Source organism: Saimiri boliviensis, chromosome 4, assembly GCF_048565385.1.
Source record: "Saimiri boliviensis isolate mSaiBol1 chromosome 4, mSaiBol1.pri, whole genome shotgun sequence".
NCBI classification, from domain to species: Eukaryota; Metazoa; Chordata; class Mammalia; order Primates; family Cebidae; genus Saimiri; species Saimiri boliviensis.
The window spans coordinates 129,626,530-129,650,963 of NC_133452.1; the positions used below are offsets into that span (position 1 = coordinate 129,626,530).

General features: G+C 41.7%; 1 protein-coding gene across 2 annotated transcripts in view; it reads left to right on the forward strand.

Moving 5' to 3' along the window:
• Positions 1–2,706: 2,706 nt before the first annotated feature.
• GCLC (glutamate-cysteine ligase catalytic subunit) overlaps positions 2,707–24,434 on the forward strand; it is a 50,486-nt gene continuing 28,758 nt past the window's right edge. Inside the window, exon 1 of one of the 2 annotated variants that reach the window (XM_003926383.3) lies at positions 2,707–3,350. In XM_003926383.3, coding sequence (XP_003926432.1) covers positions 3,201–3,350 — 150 coding nt within the window. In that variant the 5' untranslated portion in view covers positions 2,707–3,200. The remainder of the gene's footprint in view (positions 3,351–24,434) is intronic. The other variant, XM_074398198.1, reaches the window with a different exon arrangement.

The window sequence follows — 24,434 nt, forward strand, 5'->3', positions numbered from 1 at the left end:
CTTCTTTCCCCTTCAGCAATCGTTACAGCCCTGCTGGAACTATCTGCTCAAAACTCACTTCTAGATGTTGAAACCTAGTCCTAGCCCTGGGTGCAATCTACGGAATGAAATCGAGCGGTAGACCTATGCAGGCAAAGCACTGTCAGATGGGAATGACTGTTGTTAAATATGACTAAAGTTGATCTGTGGTGGAGTTTTTGTTTCTTCTAACAGAAACTGCTAAAGGCACTGAGAGATCCAAGTTTAAATCGGGCATAACTGCCCTGTGGAGCAATAGTGCCTGCACCCTTTTTGGGATTGTTCAAAGCCCTGGGACCCCCGCCGGAGGAGCCGGTTCGGAATTCCCTGGGTAGGGTGAGAGAGGTCCCCTTATGTGAGTGTGAGCGGGGATCTAGGACAGAGTAACTCCAGTTACTCAGTGTTAAACTCTCTAGGTTCAGTGTCGCGTAGGGCTTTAGCTACACTAGACTTTACTCTGTTACTGAACCGCCCAGGTCCATGATTCCTAACAGGTGTATGGGGAAAGTGTATGGTGTGCAGCAGGTGTATGGGAAAAATGTGCTTTGCAAAGTGTAAATCAAGGTCTACAACAGTACTGTATCAGTAAAGTGGAATGAGAGCCACGTACGTAATCTTTAAAAAAAAAAAAAGGAGGGGTGAATTAATTTAAGTAACTTACCACCTCATATTTAACTCAGAATTTCTGAAGTACTATATTACTATGTAATCAACACAAAACTTTTAATAAGATATTTACATATTTACATCTGTTTATTCTATTAAGTCTTAGAATCTGATGTATGACTTAGACTTACAGCACATCTGGGCCACTAAATTTTCATTGGAAACCTGTAATTACATTTCATAAAATTTACAGTCAAAAAAGTGGATTCTCATTCCCTACTTGTTCAAAATTTACTTATAAGTTTTCCGGTAACTGAATGAAATAGTTTTTAAATTTACATTTGTATTGATTAAATTAAAATAAAAATTTGGTTTATCGGTCATGTTAGCCACATTTCAAATGTTCATCGGCCAGGGTGGCTGATGGCTTTCAGGTTGAACAACGAAGGTCTATGAAAATGTAAGAAGAGATATGAGAATAACCCAATAGTCTTTGAAAGTCTTACCTGCATGTGAAACAGTTTCTCCCCTCTCCCCCTACCTGCTTTTCATGGGGAAGCTAACATTTATTAAGTACACATTCTATACCAAGCACCTTTCTAGAATTAAAGATACAAAAGGCGTAAGTCATCTCTGCCCCAGAGGAATTCACTATTTAGTGTGGGGCTGTTTTTAAAATGAGTCTATCATTAACATACGAATGCAATCAAAATACAGAGAGGAATAACTGTGACTCGAAGGATGAACATGACTGTGTCAGGTGGAGAATTTCAAGCAGGAAAATAGAGTGCCAGGACCACATACAGATCTAGTGAGGTTGGTGGGAGGGCAAAGGAAGTTGTTGAAAAGGCTGTGGAAAAATTAAATGTGATTTGGTCTCTATCCCAGCTGTGTGATGAGGATGGAAACATCTCCTGAGCTTCAAACATCCCCACCACACACACACACACACACACACACACTCACACTCACATACACACACCATTGTAGAAATCCCAGTTGGACCTTGGGTATTCGTGTCCCCAAGCCCTGTGAGGGGCACACCCAATATGAAGGCTGTGGGAGAAGAGAATCCTGCTATCATATACTCGTAAAGCAATTAATAAGTGCTTACTAAATGTTAACTCTGTAGTACCAGGGAAGAGGGTATGATAAATACACACTTTCCCAGTAGGTACATGTATGATCTAGTTGCTTTCACTTTTCCCCTGACAGGTCATTGCTCTGTCAACACGTATTTATTAAACAATTATTTGGGGGCAAGGTAATTCCTTCCTCTTCTTTCCCTCCAAGATAAGGTCAACTCTAGGTGTTCCCACTATCTTCGGCCCCCATCACAGGCTCACATGAACATCATTTTGATCACTTAACGGATGAATCTTAGGTTTACACGGAGGATAAACTTTTGGAGATGGTTCCTCACATGGTCTATCTGGAGACTCTTTGCAGTAAATGGTGTCCGTGCCATCCAGAGAACATATGTTAATGAAGACAGTAGCGAATAATGATGATTTACACATGTTGAAAGGTTGATTCCTCTTAATAATCAGGTCAATTTATTGGCCATCAATACTATACACATGTACACTATGCACATAATTACGACATCTGTAAAAGATAGAATTAATGTAATTTTATGCAGATATAGGAAGAACTTCTCCAAGTCTCACAGTCAGTAAGTGATGGAGCCTAGAGTCAGAATTGTTTCACCTCACTCCCATGTACATACATTTCTCAACACATTCTGTCGCCCTCACTGTAATTCAAGTGTGAGGCCCTGTCCAACTAAAAAACAACATGGTGGGTTCGTCATTGATTCAAATAACCAACTTTCTTCCTCGACCCAAAGTTTATCTCTTTTGGTTTGGGGGAAAAAAAAAATGCATTTTCACAAGCCGCATTTGCTTAAAGCGAGCCCGACCGCACGCCCCCTTCCCTTCGACGCCGCCCAACCACCCCGGTGCCCGCCTCCTCAGCCGCCCCGGTTCCCACCCGGCTCCCGGCCACGCCTCCGCCGCGGCACCGCCTCCTCTCCCCGCCTTCGCCCGTAGTCTATAAAACCCGGAGCGACGGATCGCGCCCAGGAGCGGCCAGCTAGCGGACGCGAAAACTGGGCATGCTCGGCGGCGGCGCAGGTTTTGGTCACAAGTAGGAAGAAGCCAGTGCACCACACCGGCAAAGAGAAGCGGGAGCCGCCGCGGCAGCGCGGCCGTGGGGTCGGCCGCCGCCGCCGCATCCGAGCAGGAGCAGGGGCAGGGGCAGGAGCAGGGGGGAGCCGGCCTGGGTAAGGCCGCCGGGCTGAGAGCCGTCCCGCCTGCCCTTGGTCTTCTGCCTCCGCGTCCGCGCGGCGCGTCGGACCCAGGGTCTGTCACCTGGGCGCCAGGGGTCGCCGCCGGGGAGCCGGAGCGGGCGGGACCCTCCCTCTGCCGACTGCGGCCCGAGGGCGCCCCCGCGGGGTGGAGCGGCAGCCGCCTTCTGCTGGCGGCTGAGTGTCCGGCTCGCGCCCAGAGCGGGCGGCCGTCGTCAGCCCCGAGGAGGAGGAGGAGGAGGAGAAGGAGGAGGAGGAGGGGGCGGCCATGGGTCTGCTGTCCCAGGGCTCGCCGCTGAGCTGGGAGGAAACCAAGCGCCATGCGGACCACGTGCGGAGGCACGGGATCCTCCAGTTCCTGCACATCTACCACGCAGTCAAGGACCGGCACAAGGACGTTCTCAAATGGGGAGATGAGGTGAGCGCCCGCGGCCCCCGTCCCCGCTTGGCAGCCCTGTCAGGCCGCCAGTGCTGCCTTTGTCTGGCCCTATGCCCCTGCCCGATCGCGGTCCGCGCTCTCCACTGTGTCCGGGGGTCCTCGAGCGCCTCCCAGCCCCGGGAGCATCGTCCCTGCCTTCTCCTAGTCGGCGTCCAGGGCCATCCTCCTGACTAGACTCCTTTCTCGTTCATTCATTCTTTAGGGTTTTACCCTTCATTCCATAAACACGGATTGGGCTCTGGGAGGGCGTGAGCATGGAAAAGTGACATTAGGTGCTGCGAGTCTTCAACCTGGTGTATCTGCAGACCGGCAATTACCAGGATCCACCTTACAGGTTTAAAATTTGCTTTTGCGGTCAGTATGAAAGAGGCTAAGTTGTTCTAGCAGGCCTGCTGCTTTCAGAAATCAGGTCCTCAGGATGTCCACTTTCGCCCTACCTCATGCAGGTGTCTTTTTCTTAAAACTCTCCAACTTATCATCTCCCTTTCCCTCCAACACACACACTTTATAGTTACAAATTGAAACCAGTAAATTACAGCTCAGTTTTCCTATAAGGGGAAGGAACCTTCCCGATCCTGTTTAATTCTAAGTGGGAATGCGTTTAAGAGCTTCAGCATTAGGATTTCCTAATGTCTTTTTATGGCCTAGGTCCAGCATCTAAACTTTACAAACCAGCGTTCTGCCTAGAGATGAAATGTCTGTAGATTCTCAGCGTGTTGAACCATTGTTCATTGGAATGATCTGGAATGCAGCAATGTTAAAACTGTTGGTTTAGTGTCATCTGCCAAAACTTTTTGTGCCTTCCCTTTCTGTTTTTGAAAATTACGAAATTACATGTGTTTGCAGTACACATTAACTGGCTTCTTGAGAAGTCCATTTCTGTGTAAATTGTTTATCTTTTGGCCAGTGTTGTTATCTCTTGGCCTAAGTGCGGAGGTGCTGTTACACCAGTGCAGAATATCTCCTTGCAAAAAGTTTTTAAAAAAATTTCTAGAATTGGGAGGTAATTCTACCTCCTACAGCTGAAGAAATTGTACTCTTTTAAATTAGGAAAGTATGATGACTGGTAATTCACGTTTCTACAAAAAGTGGGTTGTGTCGTCACACTTCTTTGAACAGAAAAATGGCACAGCATGTGTTTGGTGATAATTTTTCAGTTTTACTGTAATGTTCATTGTTTCTTTACAGCATCTGCCATTTTATATATTCACTTTTGTATTGTGTGTCACAGGAAAACGTAAGATGAAATAGGGCAGGGACATTATGCTTCTTGTTAATCCCTGATTTCCTAGGGCCCAGCCTTGTGCCTGGTGTAGTTGGCATCCGGTCCTTGCGGCATGAATGAGTGAATGAACCACCATTTAAAGTTCCCAGTTAAGGTAACTAGTCATTCCAGAGCAGTCCAAAGTTTAAAATTTTTTTGTGTGTGCTTCTTTTGACATCTAACCAGGTCTCTCTAAAGAGAAAGGCATTTCATGTCTTTGGTAGTCATTTTCCCAGCTAGAACTACATCAACAGGAAATTTGCAGCACGGTTGGAGCTCATCAACTGATTCTGGAGACAGTGCCCCACCCCCCTGCCACCCCTTATCTTTGTTCCACTTGGTGTATTCCTGAAAGACCCTTCAGGAATCCGTCGTCTTCCCCTTTTAAAAAAGGCCTCTCCTGTTGGCAGGAAGAGCTTTTAGAACTACCTATTTTAAATAACTTTTGTAGTTGTTGGGTAAGTTGAGGTGAGAAGAGCTGAAGAGTAGAGCCACGAAGTACTGCGTCTCTGGCTTTAACAGGCTTTCACGGGGAGGTTTGCCATAGGTTTACTTCCTCCCCCTTCCAGAAGATCAAGGGGCTTGGAAAAGAGTGGCAATAATGCAAACTTGTATTCTACATCTATAAAGGAGAGAAAACTGGGCCTAGCATTTCAGCCAGGTCGTAACACTTATTGAAAAAAAAAAAAATTAGACTGGGTAGATCTGTGGAAAATCAGACTTTGGTGTTGTATTAAGACTCTCATAATGGCTGGGCATGGTGGCCTATAATCCCAACACTTTGGAAGGCCCAGGCAGGAGGATTGCTTGAGCCCAGGAGTTCAAGGCCAGCCTGGGTAATATAGCAAGACCCCATCTCTACAAAAAATTAAAAAATTAGTGGCGTGTGCCTGTGGCCCCAACTACTCAGGAGGCTGAGATGGAAGGATCGCTTAAGCCTGGGAAGTGGAGGCCGCAGTGAGTCGTGATTGTTCAACTGCATTGTAGCCTGGACGACAGTGAGACCCTAGCCTCCCACCCAAAAAACAGATTTGGTAACACTGCTCTTACCTTAAAAGGTGTAAATGATGTTCACTGGAAACTTTATTTAGTGACTATGGAGACTGTACCTTCAAATTTCTTGTTCCAAATACTACCGTGTCATAAATTAAACACAGATCTATAAATTGATTTTTTTCAGCCTGTCTTGAAATGCTGCTTCTACCAGCATTTCACTGTTGTATGACCTGTCGTTTCTATTCCCCCAGGCTTTTTTCTTTTCCACGTGTTCCTTTGTTCCCCCACCTCCAACTAACATATTAATGTCCTTTGGAGTGGAAAGTGAACAGAAACTGAAACTGAGGTAGAAAAGTCATCTTAGTTGAAAAACATAACCTGCTGCTCATCTTTTATTATTTTAAATTTGCTTCAATTACGTCTCTGGATGGAGTATAGAATTTTTGAGAAGAATAGCATTCCTGCCCTTGAGTGTTGACAGTTGCCTGACGGAAAGGGAAGAATTAAGATTGTGAAGATCGCCCAGGTGATTGGAGAGAAAGAAGCCCCACCCAACTTTGTCCTCATGCAATGGCACTTCAGTGAAACCTTGGTCTCCCCCCAGCTAGTTCTCCCTCCCACCCTTGATCTGGGATGCAGATACTAACTCTCCCTTATGATACCTCTCTACATTTTTTTTTCCTTTCACTTTTTTGAGGCAGAGTCTCGCTCTTGTCACCCAGGCTGGAGTGCACCGCATGATCTCAGCTTACTGCAACCTCCGCCTCCCAGGGTTCAAGTGATTTTCCTGCCTCAGCTTCCTGAGTACCTGGAATTACAGGTGCCCAACACCACGCCCAGCTAATCTTTGTATTTTTAGTAGAGTCGGGGTTTCACCATTTAGGCCAGGCTGGTCTCGAACTCCTGAGCTCAGGCGATCTGCCCACCTCAGCCTCCCAAAGTGCTAGGATTTCAGGTGTGAGCCACTGTGCCTGGCCACCTCTCTACATTTCTTATGGGCAGACAGAAGGCGTGACTTTTTTTTGCCAGGTGAGGATGGGAGGGTCTTACCATGCCTAACTATTTGCTGATGCCTCTAACCATTCCTCTAGCATCATCAGCATCATGTCAGTGTAATCTAATCACCTTATTGTATGATAGAGCATTATTTTTCAGACTGCAGGTCGTGACTCAGTAGGTTGACAAATGCATTTAGAAGATTCCAACCAGGACTTTCTCGTGTGTGTGTCTTTGTGGCAAAACACTTAACACGAGATCTACCTCCTTAACAGATTTTTAAGTGCACAATTACAGTATTGTTAGCTACAGGGACAATGTTGTACATATCTCTAGAACTAGTTTATCTTGCATAATTGAAACTATGCTTACCATTAGCAATTCCTCAGTTTTCCCCTCCACCTGGCCCCCTGGCACAATTCTGCTCTCTGATTCTATGAGTTTGCCTCTGTTAGTACTTGATATAAGTAGAATCAAGCAGTATTTGTCCTTCTGTGACCAGTGTATTTAACTTAACATAGTGTCCTCAAGATTCATCTAAATTGTCCCATACTGCAGGATTTTTTTTTTTTTCAGGCTGAAAAATATTCCATTGCTTGTTCCACATTTTCTTCATTCTTTTCTGTCAGTGAACATTTGATTGTCTCTACATGTTGGCTATTGTGAATAACTTCGATGAACATTGGAGTGCTAATATCTCTTTGCCAAAAGGACTTTTAAAAATATTAAATGGAATAGGGTGAAGAATATTAATTTATCATACCATAGTAAGAATATTATGTAAAACTTCTAAGTTATCTTTTGAGGGGATGTGTGAAGAAGGATAGGCTTGTGCATTGGGTTGCATGTAAATTATTTCTTACTGTCATTCACAGTTGAAGAGTTTGAAGGCTACAGTCTCAGATTATTTCTTCAATGAGGTGAGCCTTGTGAAAAAAAACAAGAGGTTAGTACTAATCTTTGCACGTAGTAGGACCTCACTAGTACATACACAGAATAGAAGTTGAAGACAGGTCAGAAGCCTAGCAGCTCAGATGCAAGAGAGCTTGTTTATGTACAGAAGCTGTGAGAAATAACTGAGAAACAGGCTGGGCAGATAAAAGTGTGTGTGGTGGATAAAAGTGGGTGTGGTGGGTGTTGTGCCCCGTGGAGATGAAGAATGGCCCGCAGGACAGAAAGTGGTGTTTTGGATATGATATGTTGGGTTGTATGGACACTATATCAAAATACTCCTTTTTATAGCTTACTGTTGCACTTACAGAGCCAGGGACTTGGATAAAAATGACAGAAATGAACTTAAAACCCACCATAGGTATGGTTGGAAGGAGAGGTTGCCACTTTAGAAATGATCAGCCTTACTTACTAGGATAGAATTTATCTCTTCACACCAGAAAAAACCTTGGATTTGGGGTTGAATTTGTGTTCTTATTCAAGGCTGAAATGAATTGTCTTACAGAGACAATTGTGTACATGTTAGCTTTTTAGAACTCAGGTATTTTCCTGTGAGAACCTCCAAGATCAGCCTACAGATACCTGTTTCACCTTTAATATGACAGGTCCTAACTCTAGCCACCATTTACGGGACTGCTTCCGTAGGAAAGAGAAGTTCTAACTCTTACATTCCAGAAAGATATCTAATTTTGCCCAATGATGAGGGGGGTGTTGAGGAGAGGTGAGGGGGATATTCCTGAGTACTGTGTTGTCTGCTGAGAATACAAACAAGTGAGCACTTCTGCACAGTTCCCACGTGGCTTTTCAGATATGGGTTTTGTTTGTAACTTAAGGTATGCACATTAAAATATAGATCTGGGAAATCTATGATGTAAATGTAATAAGTATGGCTCTTTATTTTTTTCGAATCACTCCAGTGTTAGCTGCCTGGCAGCCCTTTTCAGCTACTTGGTGGCAGATGTATCATCAGAATTGAAATCGGTCCAGTTCCAGTCCTTACATTATACCAGGGTTGGGGTTATTTACAATGCATGAATTTCATTGAATTTCCTTTTACAGACTTCAAACTGTATAGGTTATAGAGGGTCAGAAAACAACAGTTAAAACTAAACATACTTTTTCTGAGTTTGTAACCTAGTGCAGTGGCTCCTGACGGCAAGATGGCCAGTTGTCCTCCAGTTAGCAGAAAAGTCCATGTGAACTTTGAGAGGAAAGCGCAGTGTATCTTTAATCTTTATGGGCATATTCTTATCAGGCAGAAAACAGAGATGGGATTTATTAAGGGCTGATATATCTATCATTTATTGAGTTTGAACTTCCAGTTTACCTATGCTAAGTTCAGATTGCTCAAGTGATTATTTAGAAAATGCATAGCTTGCCAGGCATGGTGGCTTGTGCCTGTAATCCCAGCTACTTGGGAGGCTAAGGTAGAAGGATCACTAGAGCCCAGGAGTTTGTGGCTGTAGTGAACTAGGCTCATGGCACTGCACTTTAGCCTGGGAGACAGAGTGGGACCCCATCTCTTTAAAAAAAAAAAAAAAAAGAAAGAAAAAGGGAAAGAAAGAAAATGCCTAGCTTATTAATGAATAAACTTATGATCTTATTTAAAAGTACAGTCTTGAGCAATAAATCTAGAATGGACAAAAGCACAATTATTTGAGTCAAATTGAAGGTTCTCTATAGCTTTGGGCAAATTGCTTACACTCTCAACTTCAGTTTTATCATCTGTAAAATGGGAACAATACTACCTTCCCTATAGGGTTATTGAGATTAAATGAGGTAATATTAGTGAAATGGATTGCAAGTGCTTAGCCTGTTAAGTAAAAACTCATAAATAGCCTAAACCATTTATGTAGAAAATTTACAATATCCAGTGTATCTCATTTAAATAGCTGTGGTCATTCCACACAGGTGGACATTCCACACATGTAGGGGTTTTTCTGTTTGTTTTTTACAGTTAACTGAAACTTATTCAGATACAGTTATATTCCATCAACAATAACTTTTTATCACATTTCTAGATTTTTGTTAATATTATGTATCAGTTTATTTATTTTTTCGAGACAGGATCTTGGCTCTATCACCCAGGCTGGAGTGTAGTGGTGCCATCACAGTGTACTGCAGCCTCAACCTCCCGGGCTCTAGCAATTCTGATCGAATTTCTAAGTTGTGCTTCAAAAATGCATTGGCACAGGCTTCTGAAAATAAGATATAGAGCACAAATTAATTATTTCTTAAAGGGCATTACAAAGATTCAGGTTTCCTCTGTAGGTCATAGTGTGTTCTGTAGTACAAAAAGCAAAGTTGTCACATCTCTCTATCTTTTTAAGCTGTCACTGGACATTGATTCAACAGCATTTATTGTCCATCGACCCCTACTCACCTCCAAGAAGTTCTTTTGTGCCCTTTGCACACGTGCATGCGTGTGTGCTAGAGAGAGAGAGAAGGAGAGCACTTCAATGGATTCTAGTTTTTCTTCAGACACCACCTTTGAGAAACTGCCTGAAAGAATGTGTGGCCATTCATTAGATGAAGAGGAGAAAGGAAGGCGTGATAGTCAAAAGCATAGTGTAACAAAGGAGGACAGGTGAGAAATATCCATTGGATAATATGTGAAGGTTATCGTGCAATTTGGTGTTGAAAATGCAGCAAATAGGCTTAACCAGCTTGTAGAGGTCTTTGTCCAGTTCTCGATAGATAGAGGTTATGTTGCACTTCAAAATCATGAGAAAAGTAGAATGGAAAAACAATATATTAGTCTTCTACACCTATCTCCTGTAGAAAAATCTTTCAGGACCTGTTAGTTACTATGACCCTGTCGTATCACTGTTGAATTCCTCCACGTTAAGACTCTACTGTCTAGAAGTAGAATGTTAGCAGATACACTCATCGATTGTTACTGTGTGTAGTTTCATTTTGAAGCATAAATCTGAGTAACATTCAGTAAGACTATGTTCAGAAAAGATGTTACAATATTAATTGAGCCTCTGACATCACCATTTATGTTTCTGAACATTTTTACATACTCTCGAGGCATCTGAATATATTATTAAAGTTAGAAAAATGTATATGGAGCATTACCGATGTTGCTGGTATTATTGGAAGACCATATCCTAATGAGCTTGCTAATTAGTACGCCTTTTCTACATTCATGATACAATCAGGTTTTTTTTTTAAACAAAACAAAACAAAACAAAACATTTTAACAGCTTTATTGAGATATAATTAACATAAAATTAACTGCACATACTTAAAATGTACAATTTGATGTTTTGACATATCCATCATAAAATCATCTCTGATAAGAATATTCATTATCTCCAAAAATATCATCATGTCCCTTTGGTAATTTCTTCCTCTCTCCATCCAACTGATTTGCTGTTACTGTAGTTAGTTTGCATTTTCTAGATTTTCATATCTAGGAAATCACAGTTTGCATTTGATATCTAGTTTCATATGATATCTAGGAAATCATACAGCGTATACTCTTTTGATCTGGCTTCTTAAATTCTACGTAAATATTTTGAGATCCATCCGTGTTGTTACATGTGTCAGTAGTTCATTCTTTTTCATTGCTGTGTAATATTTCATTCCATGGATATACTAGTTTGTTTATATATTCACCATTTATGTTGCATTCAGTTTTTCACTATTATAAAAAAATTCTATGAACATTAACATAAAAGTTTGTATGTCTGGACTATTGCTTTTCTTCATCTTATTACCTAGGAGTGGCGTGTGTTAACTTTTTAAGGAAATGATAATACTAAACTTTTCCAGGGTGGTTGTATCATTTTGCATTCTCTCTAGCAGAGTATGCCAGTTCAGTTCATCCACATTCTTGTTAACACTGGTATGGGCATTCTCTTTAATTTTAGCTATTCTAATAGGAATGTGGTGGTAGGTTATTGTATTTTTAATTTGCATTTTCCTCAAGATAGTGATGTTGAGTGTCTTTTCATGTGCCAGTTTGTCATGTGTATATCTTTTTGTCATGTGTATGTCTTTTCTTGTGAACTGTGTTAAAATCATTTGTCTGTTTTAAACTATTGCGTTTTGAGCATTTTCTATATTTTAGATGTAAATCTTATCAGACGCATGCTTTGCAAATTTTGTAAATATTTCCTCTCAGTCTGTTTTCATTCTCTCTTTCTTTTTGGGACAGAGCTCGCTCTGTGGCCCAGGCTGTAGTGCAGTGGGATGATCTCGGCTCACTGCAACCTCCGCCTTCCAGGTTCAAATGATTCTCCTGACTCAGCCTCCTGAGTATCTGGGATTACAGGCACACGCCACCATGCCTGGCTGATTTTGTGTTTTTAGTAGAGGTGAGGTTTTGCCATGTTGGCTAGGCTGGTCTCGAACTCCTGATCTCAGGTGATCTGCCCTCCTCGGCCTCCCAAAGTGCTAGGATTACAGGCGTGAGCCACACACCGGCTGTTTCATTCTCTCTACAGTGTCTTTTGAAGAACATTAGTTAATTTTTATGAAGTCTCATTTGTCTACTTGTTCTTTATTTCTTTTTGAGGCAGGGTCTTACCATCTTGGGCAGGCTGGTCTTGAACTCCTGACCTCGTGATCCACCCGCTTTGGCCTCCCAAAGTGCTGGGATTACAAGCATCAGCCACTGCACCCAGCCTATCCATTTGTTCTTTTTTTTTTTTTTGAGACGGAGTTTTGCTCTTGTCACCCAGGCTGGAGTGCAATGGTGCGATCTCTGCTCACCACAACCTCCGCCTCCTGGGTTCAGGCAGTTCTCCTGCCTCAGCCTCCTGAGTAGCTGGGATTACAGGCACGTGCCACCATGCCCAGCTAATTTTTTGTATTTTTAGTAGAGACGGGGTTTCACCATGTTGACCAGGTTGGTCTTGATCTCTTGACCTTGTGATCCACCCACCTCGGCCTCCCAAAGTGCTGGGATTACAGGGTTGGGCCACCGTGCCCGGCCCACTTGTTCTTTTACGGATCGTGCTAGGTATGATACCTAAGGAGTTTTTGTCTGATCCAGGGTCACAAAGATTTTCTCCTGTTTTTTAGGCTTGTGACCAATTTTGAATTATATATATGTTTCTATATGATATAAGGTATGCATTGTATCATATACAAACATATATATACTAAGGTTTTTTGTTCTTTGTTCTTTTTTTTTTTTTTTTTTTTTTATATTTTTCCAGCACCATTTGTTGAAAAGACTCCCATTTCTCCACTGCCAAAGGTGTATCCTGCCTTTGCATCTCTGTCTAGTATCAGTTGTTTATGTATGTGTGGTTTTATTTCTGGACTTTCTGTACCATTATACTGATCTGTTTTCTGTCTTTATGCCAATAGCACACTCTTTTATTTTTAAGAGATGAGGTTTTGCTATGTTGCCTGGGCTGTCCTAGAACTTTTGGGCTCAAATGAACCTCTGCCTCAGCCTTACAAGTAGGTGAGACTTACAGGCATGTGCCATTGCACCCAGCTAATGACACACTCTTTTGATTGCTATATCTTTACAGTAAGCCATGAGATCACGTGTTACAGGCATGAGCCACTGTGCCTAAGTTTGTTTTCTAAGCTCGTACAACCCGGGAAGACCCCAGGTTTCAGGCTCTGATCTTCAGACTAAAGCCCACTCATAAAATTCATGTCACAAAGTAATTGTGTTTTTACCAAATATCCAGTCACAGGATGATAATAGAGATGTTATCATATCATATATCATATCATATCATGTATCACAGATGATAACCCCTGCTGGGGTTTTTTATTGGGATTGCATTGAATCTACAGATCAATTTGGGGAGAATTGACATCTTAGCAATATTTAGTCTTCGAGGATGTGAACATCACTCTACTTACATCTTTAATTTCTCTCAGCAGTGTTTTGCAGTTTTTCGTGTATAGGTCTTTCATGTCTTTTTTGTCCCATTATCCCTGAATGTTTCGTAAGTTTCAGTTCTATTATAAATGGTTTCCCCATACCTGCAGCTCCATCTCTTCGCCTCGGGCAGTCCATTGGGCTCTACTTCACCTTCCGGCGCATGACCTGGAGCCTCTCTCCAGACAGTAAGTGGGGGCAATTGTAAGGCCCACTGGTTTCCCCTCATGCTCAGGGATCCTTTCTTATCTGATATGCAGTGTCTTGAAAACTATTCTTTCATAAATTTTCTCTTCTTCTCTTTTTTTTTTTTTTTTTTTTTGGTTTTTATTTTTTGGCTTTTCAAGTGAGAGGATAAATTTGGCCCCTGTTATTTCATCTTAATTAGAAGTGGAAGTGTTTCCCACTTTTTCTATCCTTTTAGCTTTGTTCTCTTTTGTAAACTTTGTCCAAAGCTGGCTGTCCTTGTGGTTTGTTTATAAGATACCGACCAGCCCCCAAGATTTAGCCAGCTTTTTAAAAGATCAGGATTTTCTTTGCTCATAAGCTGTAATTTTCATCATTTGATATCTCTATTATCATTCTGTGACCGGATCTTTGGTAAAAACACAATTATTTTGAAAGTCGACATACGTTTTATGAATGGGCTTTAGTCTGAAGATCAGAGTCTGAGATGTGGGGTCATCCCAGTTTGTGTGAGCTTAGAAAACAGAACTTAAGACTGGGTGCAGTGGCCCACGCCTGTAATCCCAGCACTTTGGGAGGCTGAGGCAGGTGGATCTCTTGAGGTCAGGAGTTCGAGACCAGCCTGACCAAGATGGTGAAACCCCGTCTCTACTAAAAATGCAAAATTAGCTGGGTCAGGTATAGTGGCACATGCCTGTAATCCCAAGTACTTGGGAGGCAGAGGCAGGAAAATCGCTTGAACGCAGGAGGCAGAGGTTGCCCTGAGCCAAGATTGCACCATTGCACTCCAACCTGGGTGACAAGAGCGAAACTCCATCTAAAAATTTAAAAAAAAAAAAGAAAACAGAACTTCAATTCTTTGGACCACAATTTTCTCATCTTTAAGACTAATTTTAAAACCCTGTCATGTGGTGTTTTGAATTGCATGTTAATATATACATTATTTTAGTTGTATTCTTAAACAATTTTGAACTGTTTCAGAATACCTTAAACTCCATAATTTATGAAAATAGGTAAATCTACCAGAAGTAGTAGAATTCATTCCCCTGCAGCCTTTCAGGTTTTAGCATTTTCTTTGAGATAACATACTTTACCATCAACTGAAAAAGTAATCTTAATTATAAAGCCACGGATATTAATTTCCTAGAAATTTAGTGTGGGAGTTAGTAGTATTGTTGTGTTTAGGAAGAATGATGGCAGGCTTTCAAGAGATGGGAAAGAATAAGAAGCCTCTGGATTTGTCAATTGGGCAAGTACTGGGGGCATTTGGCAATGGCATATCTGAACATATTAAGGATTTGGGAGAAGAGCAAAAGTTGGCATCAGACCAAAATAAATGTCACAAAGTCCCCATGCTTGTTTTTCCATTTCATATGATCCTTGAAATCTTTATTATAATTTTTAGAAGGTGACAGGCTTGCACTGGGACATCATATGAGTTTGTGTCACTTTGGTAGTATCTCCGTGGCTGCTAAGTTATCACTAGTGTGTTGTGAAACTGAATGAGTGATGACTTAAAATTTCCACTTAATGATTTTGTTTCTTGGACATGGTTTAAGAAGACAAAGAATGATGTGGTAAGCCTCAGACTTCTAGCCAAATGAGTTCATTTTTGATACGTCTTTATTGGTACCTGGAAAGTTTGGTTATCTAGATTGGTATGTCCTGAGTGAGTTCATATAGCTAAGGTTCTGCTCTGATGGATGATAGCTAAAGAACTTTCTGTATTAGGTTTTTGTGTCTGTTTTGTGGCTGGAGTTTCATAGTTGAACTTATTTCCACAATAATACTACAAAAAAGCCCCCCAGACAGATGTTCCTAGTTACATAACTGTTCTTACAGATCCACAGTTGACTTTGTCCCTCTCCCCCTGGATTCTGTATTTAGGCCTTTGGATTCAGTTAACTCCTTTTTGAAGTGGATGGTGACTAGCAGAATTCAGACTCTAAGGCGAGTGACTCCGTGATGCTTTTCCTGGAAACCAGGAAAAATCTGGGCTGTAAGTCTGACCCATTCTAATTAACTGCTGGCGGGAACCAGAGCTTCCCCAAGATAGAAAAGGTCATAGGAGCTGCTGTTTTCTAGCAGACTTTTCAGCAGTCCTGCCTGAGCTAAGCAGGGTAGTACTCTGGCCTGCCAGTGTGTTAAGTTGTGTCTAGGGGTTATGATCTGTTGGCTCCACTACTCAAATAGAGCAAGAACTGGGAAGTAAACAAAAATCCTCTGAGACCAAAGTTCGTGTACTTTACTCCTGGAAGCATATTTGAGGCCTATACTCAGATCATTTTATACATAGTTCCTGCAAGCTTGGTCATCTAGTTTCTCAGCTCAGGATGTGCTGCAAGAAGTTGAGGCAGAAATGAGAGGGACCAGTCAGGAGAGCAGCTGCCCAAAGCAGGTCCAGATGTGGCCTTCCTGATGTGCCCCAAGGGCATTGCTCTGTTACAGCTGTAGTTAAAGAAGTGAAATTGCCAAAAACATCTGAAGCCCTAAAAGTAAAAGTATGATTAGCATCTTCCTGTTGATAGCAGAAAGGGATGTAGTCAGTTTTAGAAAGATTTCCACTCATGTATATGTAAACTTTTTAAAGAAAACATATGCTCTAAAGGGATCAGTTTTGGGTAATAAGAAAATTCATTTGAATAAAATGAATGTTCTGTATTTGGTGAGTGAAAGAAAAATGGATGGTCTTATACTAAGAGTTTCTGGAAGACTTTAATTTCAAAAACAGTAGTTCAGAACTTGAAGGGACATTGGGTTTTCTCTTATTTTCAGATTGGTTTAAGAGCCAAGGACTACAACACATTGTGAGTAGCTATCAGGGAAAATTAGGGCTGCTCTGGGCAGAATAAATACCTTGCACAACTCTAGGAGGCACCAGGGTGGGTAGCACCCCTTGAGGATGGAAAGGGGAAGGGGTTAAATGTTGGGGGTTCGGCAGAGGTCTCTCTGAAAGAGTGACCTTCTTGATTTGAAGCACACAAGAGCCAGCTCTTTGAAATACTGTGGTAAAATCTTCCAGGCAGAGTAAACAAAAGTGTTTCAAAGGCCTTGAAGTAGTTGTTGTAGAGACAGAAAAGGCCAGTGTAGCTGCAACACAGTGCGGGGTGGGTTGAAATGAAGGAGCTGAGAAGATTGTTTCTAATGCTCTTTGGGAGGGATGCTGGAGTTTCTGCTGAGTGTGAGCCATTTAAGAGTTTCAAGGCCGGGCGTGGTGGCTCACGAAATCCCAGCACTTTGGGAGGCCGAGGCTAGTGGATCACCTGACGTCTGGAGTTTGAGACCAGCCTGACCAACATGGTGAAACACTGTCTCTACTGAAAATACAAAAATTAGCTGGGTGTGGCGGCCCATGCCTGTAATCCCAGCTACTTGGGAGGCTGAGGCAGAAGAATCACCTAAACCCAGGAGGCAGAGGTTGCAGTGAGCGGAGATCACGTCATTGCACTCCAGCCTGGGCAACAAGAATGAAACTCTGTCTCAAAAGAAAAAAAGTCTTAAGGCTGGGTGCGGTGGCACATGCCTGTAATCCCAGCACTTTGGGAGGCCAGGGTGGGCAGATCACGAGGTCAGGAGATCCATACCAGCCTGGCAAACGTGGTGAAACCCCGTCTCTACTAAAAATACAAAAATGAGCTGGCCGTCGTGGCACACATTTGTAATCCCAGCTACTTGGGAGGCTGAGGCAGGAGAGTCACTGGAACCCAAGAGGCAGAGGTTGCAGTGATCCGAGATCATGCACTCTAGCCTGGTGACAGAGCAAGACTCCATCTCAAAAAAAAAAAAAGTTTCAAGGAGAGTGACATGACCTGCTTGCTAAAGGACTGTGGTCTGCCTGACTGTAGTGTGAGACAGCATTCCATGCTAGTAGCTTTCACCTTTGACTAAAACAAGTACTGTGTGAAACATTTTTACAAAACAATACTTCCCTTCCCGTAAGTGACATATTCTGATATTTCTATTCTACTCTATTAAAACAATTTTTTTTGTGTGATATTGATCACAAGTCACTATGACCCACTACGGAGCTGTAACCAGTGTTTGAAAAACATAGGACATTATTCTGCGTCAATCAGTGTATCACTGCCCTGGAGCTAGAGAATAGTAATCACTAACCCCTGAGTGGTACAGTGTACTTAATACCATTGTAGGCACTTTACATGCATTGTTTTATGTAATCCTCCCCAGTAGCCCTGTGAGGCAAGTATTACCCCCGTTCTGCAAAAACTGAAGCATCATGAAGTTGCCAGGATTCAAACTGATTGACCCCAAAGCCTGCACTCTTAGCTGCTCGCCCACATATTGCTGCCCAAATAGGCAGGAGGAAAAGAGCTCTGTGCCAGTTTGAATAGGTGCTAACTAGAGATGAGATTGAGGGTGGCGAGGAAAAGAAGAAAGAATAGAGAAAGGGATGGTGGTAATGCAGGAAGTAGGCTCTTTTTTTTTTTTTTTAATGAAAATAGGAATATGTCGTCAGCCACAGATGCAGGCTTAAGCATTTTTTGGTGTCCGATAGCCGGTAATTCTCTTCTCGTGAAATGCCAGCACTCTTTCAAAATGACAACATTGAATATGCTTGGTAAAGTTCTCGGTCTGCAGGACAAATGCTAACAAGTGATATGACTGGAGCTTTCCCAGCTAATCTGCTGGCACACGAGCCCTGTGAAAAGGCAGATGAAGGACAAGCCCTTTTTATGAACATCAGGCTGACCTCATTTGATAGTTACGCAGCCTGTGTCGACCTCTTCCCAGGGCAGCAGGTAGCAGGCCAGAATCAGAACCCTGAGTCAGGACCTTTAACTTATCTGAGATTTTCATCCTTTAGCATGAATTTCAAATGTGGCAGGGAAGGAGATTATATTCACAAAAACCTAAATCTTCCAAAGCCAAGGATTAGAAGAATCACTCTGTGGGTAGGATCTACTGTAACATCCAGGTGTGATTCCTGAATGGGAACCTGACGCTGCCTTTGTGACATGTGGTTATGACAGAATGTCTGCACTCAGATTCGAATGATGGTGGAATGACATTCAACTTGGAGGTCTTGAAGCCCTGTCTTCCTGTCACTGGAGGCATATGTGACCTCCAGTGAGCACTAGCAGTCACTTTGGAGGTAGAATGCCTCCATTTAGCATTGACTCTCACATAGTCTCTTTAGAAAACTTTTTTCTCTCTCTTTATTGGGTCGGTTAGTCTAACAACAGTTCCCAGGAACTAAAATCCTGAGTTTCTCATAAGCAGTCCGTGAATTTAGGATGGCCTAACTTATAACATGCCTTAGAAGGAAATCATGTGCGCGTTCTTGCTTGCTCAGCCCAAGAAGTGCATCAGGCCCTGATCTGGTCACCACCCACTCGGGGGACGTGTTCTCTCAAGCAATGATCATGCCCCCATGGTAAAGCCCTAAACTCTCCTGCACCTGGAGGGAGCCCCTGCAGAAATTCTGCATGATCCTCACCCACTGTGGGGCCCCAGCTCTGGCTACTGTTGATCCAAAGCAGTTGGATCCAAAGCAGCTTCTGTTTGGGGACCAGGATACTCTTTCTTGTCATCCATGTGGTGACTAGGACTCTAGCAGGGGAATACGTTCTCAGGAAAAAGCCAAGGAATTCACTTGTCCTTAGAACCCAGAAGCTATTGTACTAAAGTACAGATGTTTGGAGGTAAATAAGAACTATTTATACTTACAATGTTGTTTCTTTAAGAGAAAATGTGTTCTGGTTTAGGTTTCTAAGTTACAGAGTGCCTGGCTTATGCTGGTGGCAGTATGCAGACATCCCCATTGGTAACTTGATGTGCTATCTTTTCCGAGGTTAATTTGTGTGAGAAGACTGCTTAGGTTTTGCTATATTTGGTTCAGAAATAAGGTAGGAGTGCCTTAATGGTCTTTATAATTGTCAGAAAATTAAAACTAATATATGCCTAAATTGTGGTAGCATGATTAAAAAAAAAAATCCGCCAGCGTAAATTCAGAGGCCTGGAAAATGTCTCATGCATCTGTGGAGTATGAAAGAGCAGATCTGCGTTCAAGGATTTCCTTTGTGCCAACCATACTGAATTAGTGTGTCCAGGTAAAATTAATTTCAGGATTGTGGTTTCTCTTGGGTTTGGTTGAGTGCTGTCTAGTACAACTTCTGCAGTAAGAGAAATGTTCTACTCTGCACTATCCATTAGGGAGTAGGGAACTGAATTTTTTATTTTATGTTAAGTAACTTTAAATCCACACAGCCACTTGTGCCTAGTGACCAGCATAATGGACAACACAATTTTTTGCGTTCTTTGGTGAAAGGTGACATTTTACCCCTGTATGAGATTCAGCCTAGTTTACCCTGCAACTCTCATTGTCTTTCTCTATTTTATTAACGTCTTGAAATTTTTCTCTTGGGCCTCATATCACTACTCTAGGCATGTTAAAAATGTGTTCTGTGTTTGAGTCGAGACAATGTTGAGGAAGTTACTCCGCCTAATCCTATAGGAAAGTAATTGATTTTTTTGCAGTATTAAAATTGAGATTAATACATTATAAATAAAAGCAACCTGCTCTGTGCTACAGAAAACTAGATTAGGGAGAGGCCACATTTATTTTAATTTCTGAAAGTCTAAACCTTTCATAGTATGTGAAATTCTGTAGTATGAATAGACACACAACCTATTTTCTCAAAATATATGAAATGTTAGAAGAATTTAATACGGCTTTAGATTAAACTGCGAACACATTTTCTTTCTGGAACATAGAACAATTTAATTATCACAGTATCCACAGTCATCAGTTTAAAATATGGTTGTGTGTGATGTGATACATGTGTATGTATAGTGTCATGTACACAAAAGCACACAGTTTCTACTTTGTACTTGTCCCCTAAAAGTGCTTGGAGATTACCATGTGAAACAGTGGTTTTCATATTTGTGATGTCATCATTAGACATACCTAACACAGGAGTCCATCTTTAAAAATCTGAGCCATATGGACTTTTATTACATCTTTATGAGAATCTCATATTCAGTTTTCTACCATTTTAAACACAGCTCCTCTTTTAGTCTTGTCATTCAGGTTGTCCTTGTGTAACTGTGGGTGTTTAAAAATTAAGTAGCATCATTATGGCTAACACCTCTTTGGGTGGTCCAAGTTTGGGAAATGAATGCCATCCAACTTGATGGTTGAGATTGCTTTTAAAAAAATTGTTATTACCATTTTGCTGTGAGAGGAAGCAGTCTTCTGGGCAGAAGTCGTAGTCCCTAACTTTGAGACAGTTTATAACCTAGAGGGTGACTACTGGGTATGATCTCTGTGGGGTGGATGCAGTGATCTGCGTTTTTGACAGGCTGGAGGGTAGTTGTGCTGCAGTCAGTGGTGAAGCTTCCCTGGGGGATGGGATCCTATGGGAGGTCATATTTTATGTTAAAGGAGCCCTAGACCCTCACCTTTGCCTAGCCCTAGACCCTCACATTTGCCTAGCCAGTCCCCATGTCAGGAATCAACTTACAATTAAATGGCACTTCCTTTGGGAAGCCTTCTGATCTTCTAGACTGGATTAGACTCTGCTGTTACATATGCACAGCTCTTCTTTGGTCATTTCGCGCACTCGTTCAGATAATTCTGTAATAGCGTGTCACTAACTGTCAGTCCAGCCCAGCGTAAGCATGAGAACGGGAGCCACATCTGTCTGGCTCTTCACAGTATTCCCAGCACCTGCTTAGCACAGTGCTTTGTGGAATGGATGAAAGGACAAAGGGCTTAGTGCTGGGCGTGGGGGCTAGGGAGCATGTGCAGCAAGACAATGTTTTTTGGCACTGATTAGTTATCAATTCTGACTAGAGCCTTAGTCCTTAAAAGGGTTGCAGGCTTGTTTAGGAGTTAGTATAAGGAGAAAACTAAGTCTCTGAGAAGCAGCAGGTGATTCGAGCAAAAGAATCAAAACTATTGCTTGGGCCAGTGCAAGGGAGCCAGCAAAGTGGAATGGAGGAGCTGACCCTGAACCCCAGATGTCAATATGGGGACTGGAGACCCTGCCCTGCACACATACTCTACCTGGGATAGGTCCTGGGAAGCCCTTCACTGCCTTGCGCTCCTTGGCCTGACCGCGTGGATACAGATTCTTCTCAGGGTGTAAGGAAGGGAAAGTCCTCATGCTCTCTCTGGGAGGAATGTAGGACCTTGCAGCTCATTGTCCCTGAAAGACTTAGTGTAGGTTTCTTCTCTTCAGATGGGCTAAATAGTTTGAGAGGAGAAATTCCTTCTTTCTAATTTACACAGAAACTGACAAAGGAACTTTCTCAAAGTAAAACCTCCCTAAATGAGGAACTGCCTGTAACTGCTCTGAGTCTTATAGAACTGTATTGTTTCCTAATTAGGCACTGTTTTTACCTCTAGGAGTAGATATTAAGAAATTAGTATTTCATAAAATACTCAGCCATTCTGCAAATTCTAAGCTCCCTGAAACTCTTACCCTCAAGGTAGAGTATCAAAATATTTTTTTAAAAAAAGAAAAGAAAATTTTTATTTTACATTAGTGGTAAGTGCCATTTAAAGACTTAAATCCTATAAGTTTGTATTTACTCTTAAGCTTCATTGTCACAGATATTTCACCATCTGCTGTATACTCAGCATTGTACTGAGTTCTTACATCACCTCAGTTAAAATTCTGTTTTTATTGGCCTAATTTCAGATGAACATAAAGCACCTCACCTTTGTTTAAAACTGCATTAAATGACTTGGATTATTATGTCCAGAGCATTCCTAGCAACACTATTTAACACATAAAGCGAAGTACATAGGAGTCTTTTGTATGTGTCTTTGTCCTTGTTCCACAGCTCAGAGATATTAGTGTATTAGTCACTTTTATTCTAGTCTTTTCTATGTGTCTTTGTCCTTGATTTGACAGCGGAGAGATTAGTGACTTTTATTTCAGTAGGATAAAATTTAGCCTTTTAGCAATAGAAATCTATGATACTTTAATTTTCATTTGTAAAAATGATGTATATTTAAAATATGAGTGTCTTGCAAAGTGGTCAGGTATTTTTATTGGGCCTCTGCTCCCCTATTTAAAAGGATAACTGATGGGTGTCAAGAAAACAGTATCGCAAAGTCACCTGTAGGGTGTTGTGACCTGTGTATTGCAGAGAATAGAGCTCAGTGGGTAGTTTTCCCCCTACTTCCAAGATGATATGTTAATTACACAAGTTGAATTGGTCAGTCTGTAACCCATTTATAATGCTCTTTGGGTAAATACACTTTTGGAGTTGTATATGTGTGCAGTGTACTTAAATATGTTAGATGTTGCTGCAATTCTGGGTTTATAGCCTAGATGCTATTCAAAGTTAGAAAGCTGGCTACAATTTTATCCTTAGAATCAGTGTTGTGGTACAAAAAGGCATCTCTTTTGTTATTTTCTTTTTTACATTCATCTTATCCTTTGGATTAAAAAATGAAGTTTAGGTTGGGGATAAAATCCAGAAATCCTAAAATAATTTATTGTGGCTTTAGATGCTTTATGTTGGAAAAGCATTGTAATTTTTTTTTTTAAATTAATTTATTTACTTCAGGTGCATACTATATCTGGCATTTCTCCCCATGTTATCCTTCCCCATCCTCCCCTCCCTTCCCATCCCCTGCTGTCTCTCCCTACCCCCCTCAACTAACCCCAGTGTGTGATGCTCCTCTCTCTCCCTGAGTCCACATGTTCTCGTTGTTCAACACCCACCTATGAGTGAGAACATACGGTGTTTGGCTTTCTGTTCTTTTATTAGTTCGCTGAGAATAATGGTTTCCAGATTCATCCAAGTCCCTACAAAGGACACAAACTTGTTTTTTATGGCTGCGTAGTATTCCATGGTGTACATGTACCACATTTTCTTTGTCCAATCTATCATTTATGGGCGTTTGGGTTGATTCTATGGAAGTCTAGTATTTCTTTTTTTTTAGAGACAGTTTCCAGTTGACACTCAGAAACAGGTTATTCAGTTTCCAAGTAGTTATGCAGGTTTGTGTGTGTTTCTTGATCCTGAGTCCTATTCTGACTGCGCTGTGGTCTGATAGACTGTTTGTTATGATTTCTGTTCTTTTGCGTTTGCTGAGGGGTGATTTGCTTCCAATGATATGGTCAATTTTAGAGTATGTGCAATTTGGTGCTGAGAAAAATGTATATTCTGTGGATTTGGGGTGGAGTGTTCTATATATGTGTATTAGGTCCACTTGGTCCAGCTCTGCATTCAAGTCCTGGATATCCTTGTTAATTTTCTGCTGATTTATCTAATATTGACAGTGGAGTGTTGAAGTCTCCCACTATTATTGTGTGGGAATCTAAATCTTGTTTTAGGTCATTAAGAACTTGCTTCATGTATCTGGGTGCTCCTATGTTGGGGACGTATGTATTTAGGGTACTTAACTCTTCCTGTTGGATTGATTCTTTGACCATAATGTAGTGTCCTTCTTTGTCTCTTTTGATCTTTGTTGAAGTCCATTTTATCAGAGACTAGGATTACAACCCCTGCTTTTTTTTGTTCTCCATTTGCTTCGTAAATCTTCTTCTATCCCTTTATTGTGAGTCTATGTGTGTCTTTGTATGTGAGATGGGTTTCCTGAATACAGCACACCGATGGGTTCTGACTTTTTATCCAGTTTGCCAGTCTGTGTCTTTTGATTGGAGCATTTAGGCCATTTACTTTCTTTTTTTTTTTTTTGAGACGGAGTTTCGCCCTTGTTACCCAGGCTGGAGTGCAATGGTGCGATCTCAGCTCACCGCAACCTCCACCTCCTGGGCTCAGGCAATTCTCCTGCCTCAGCCTCCTGAGTAGCTCGGATTACAGGCACGTG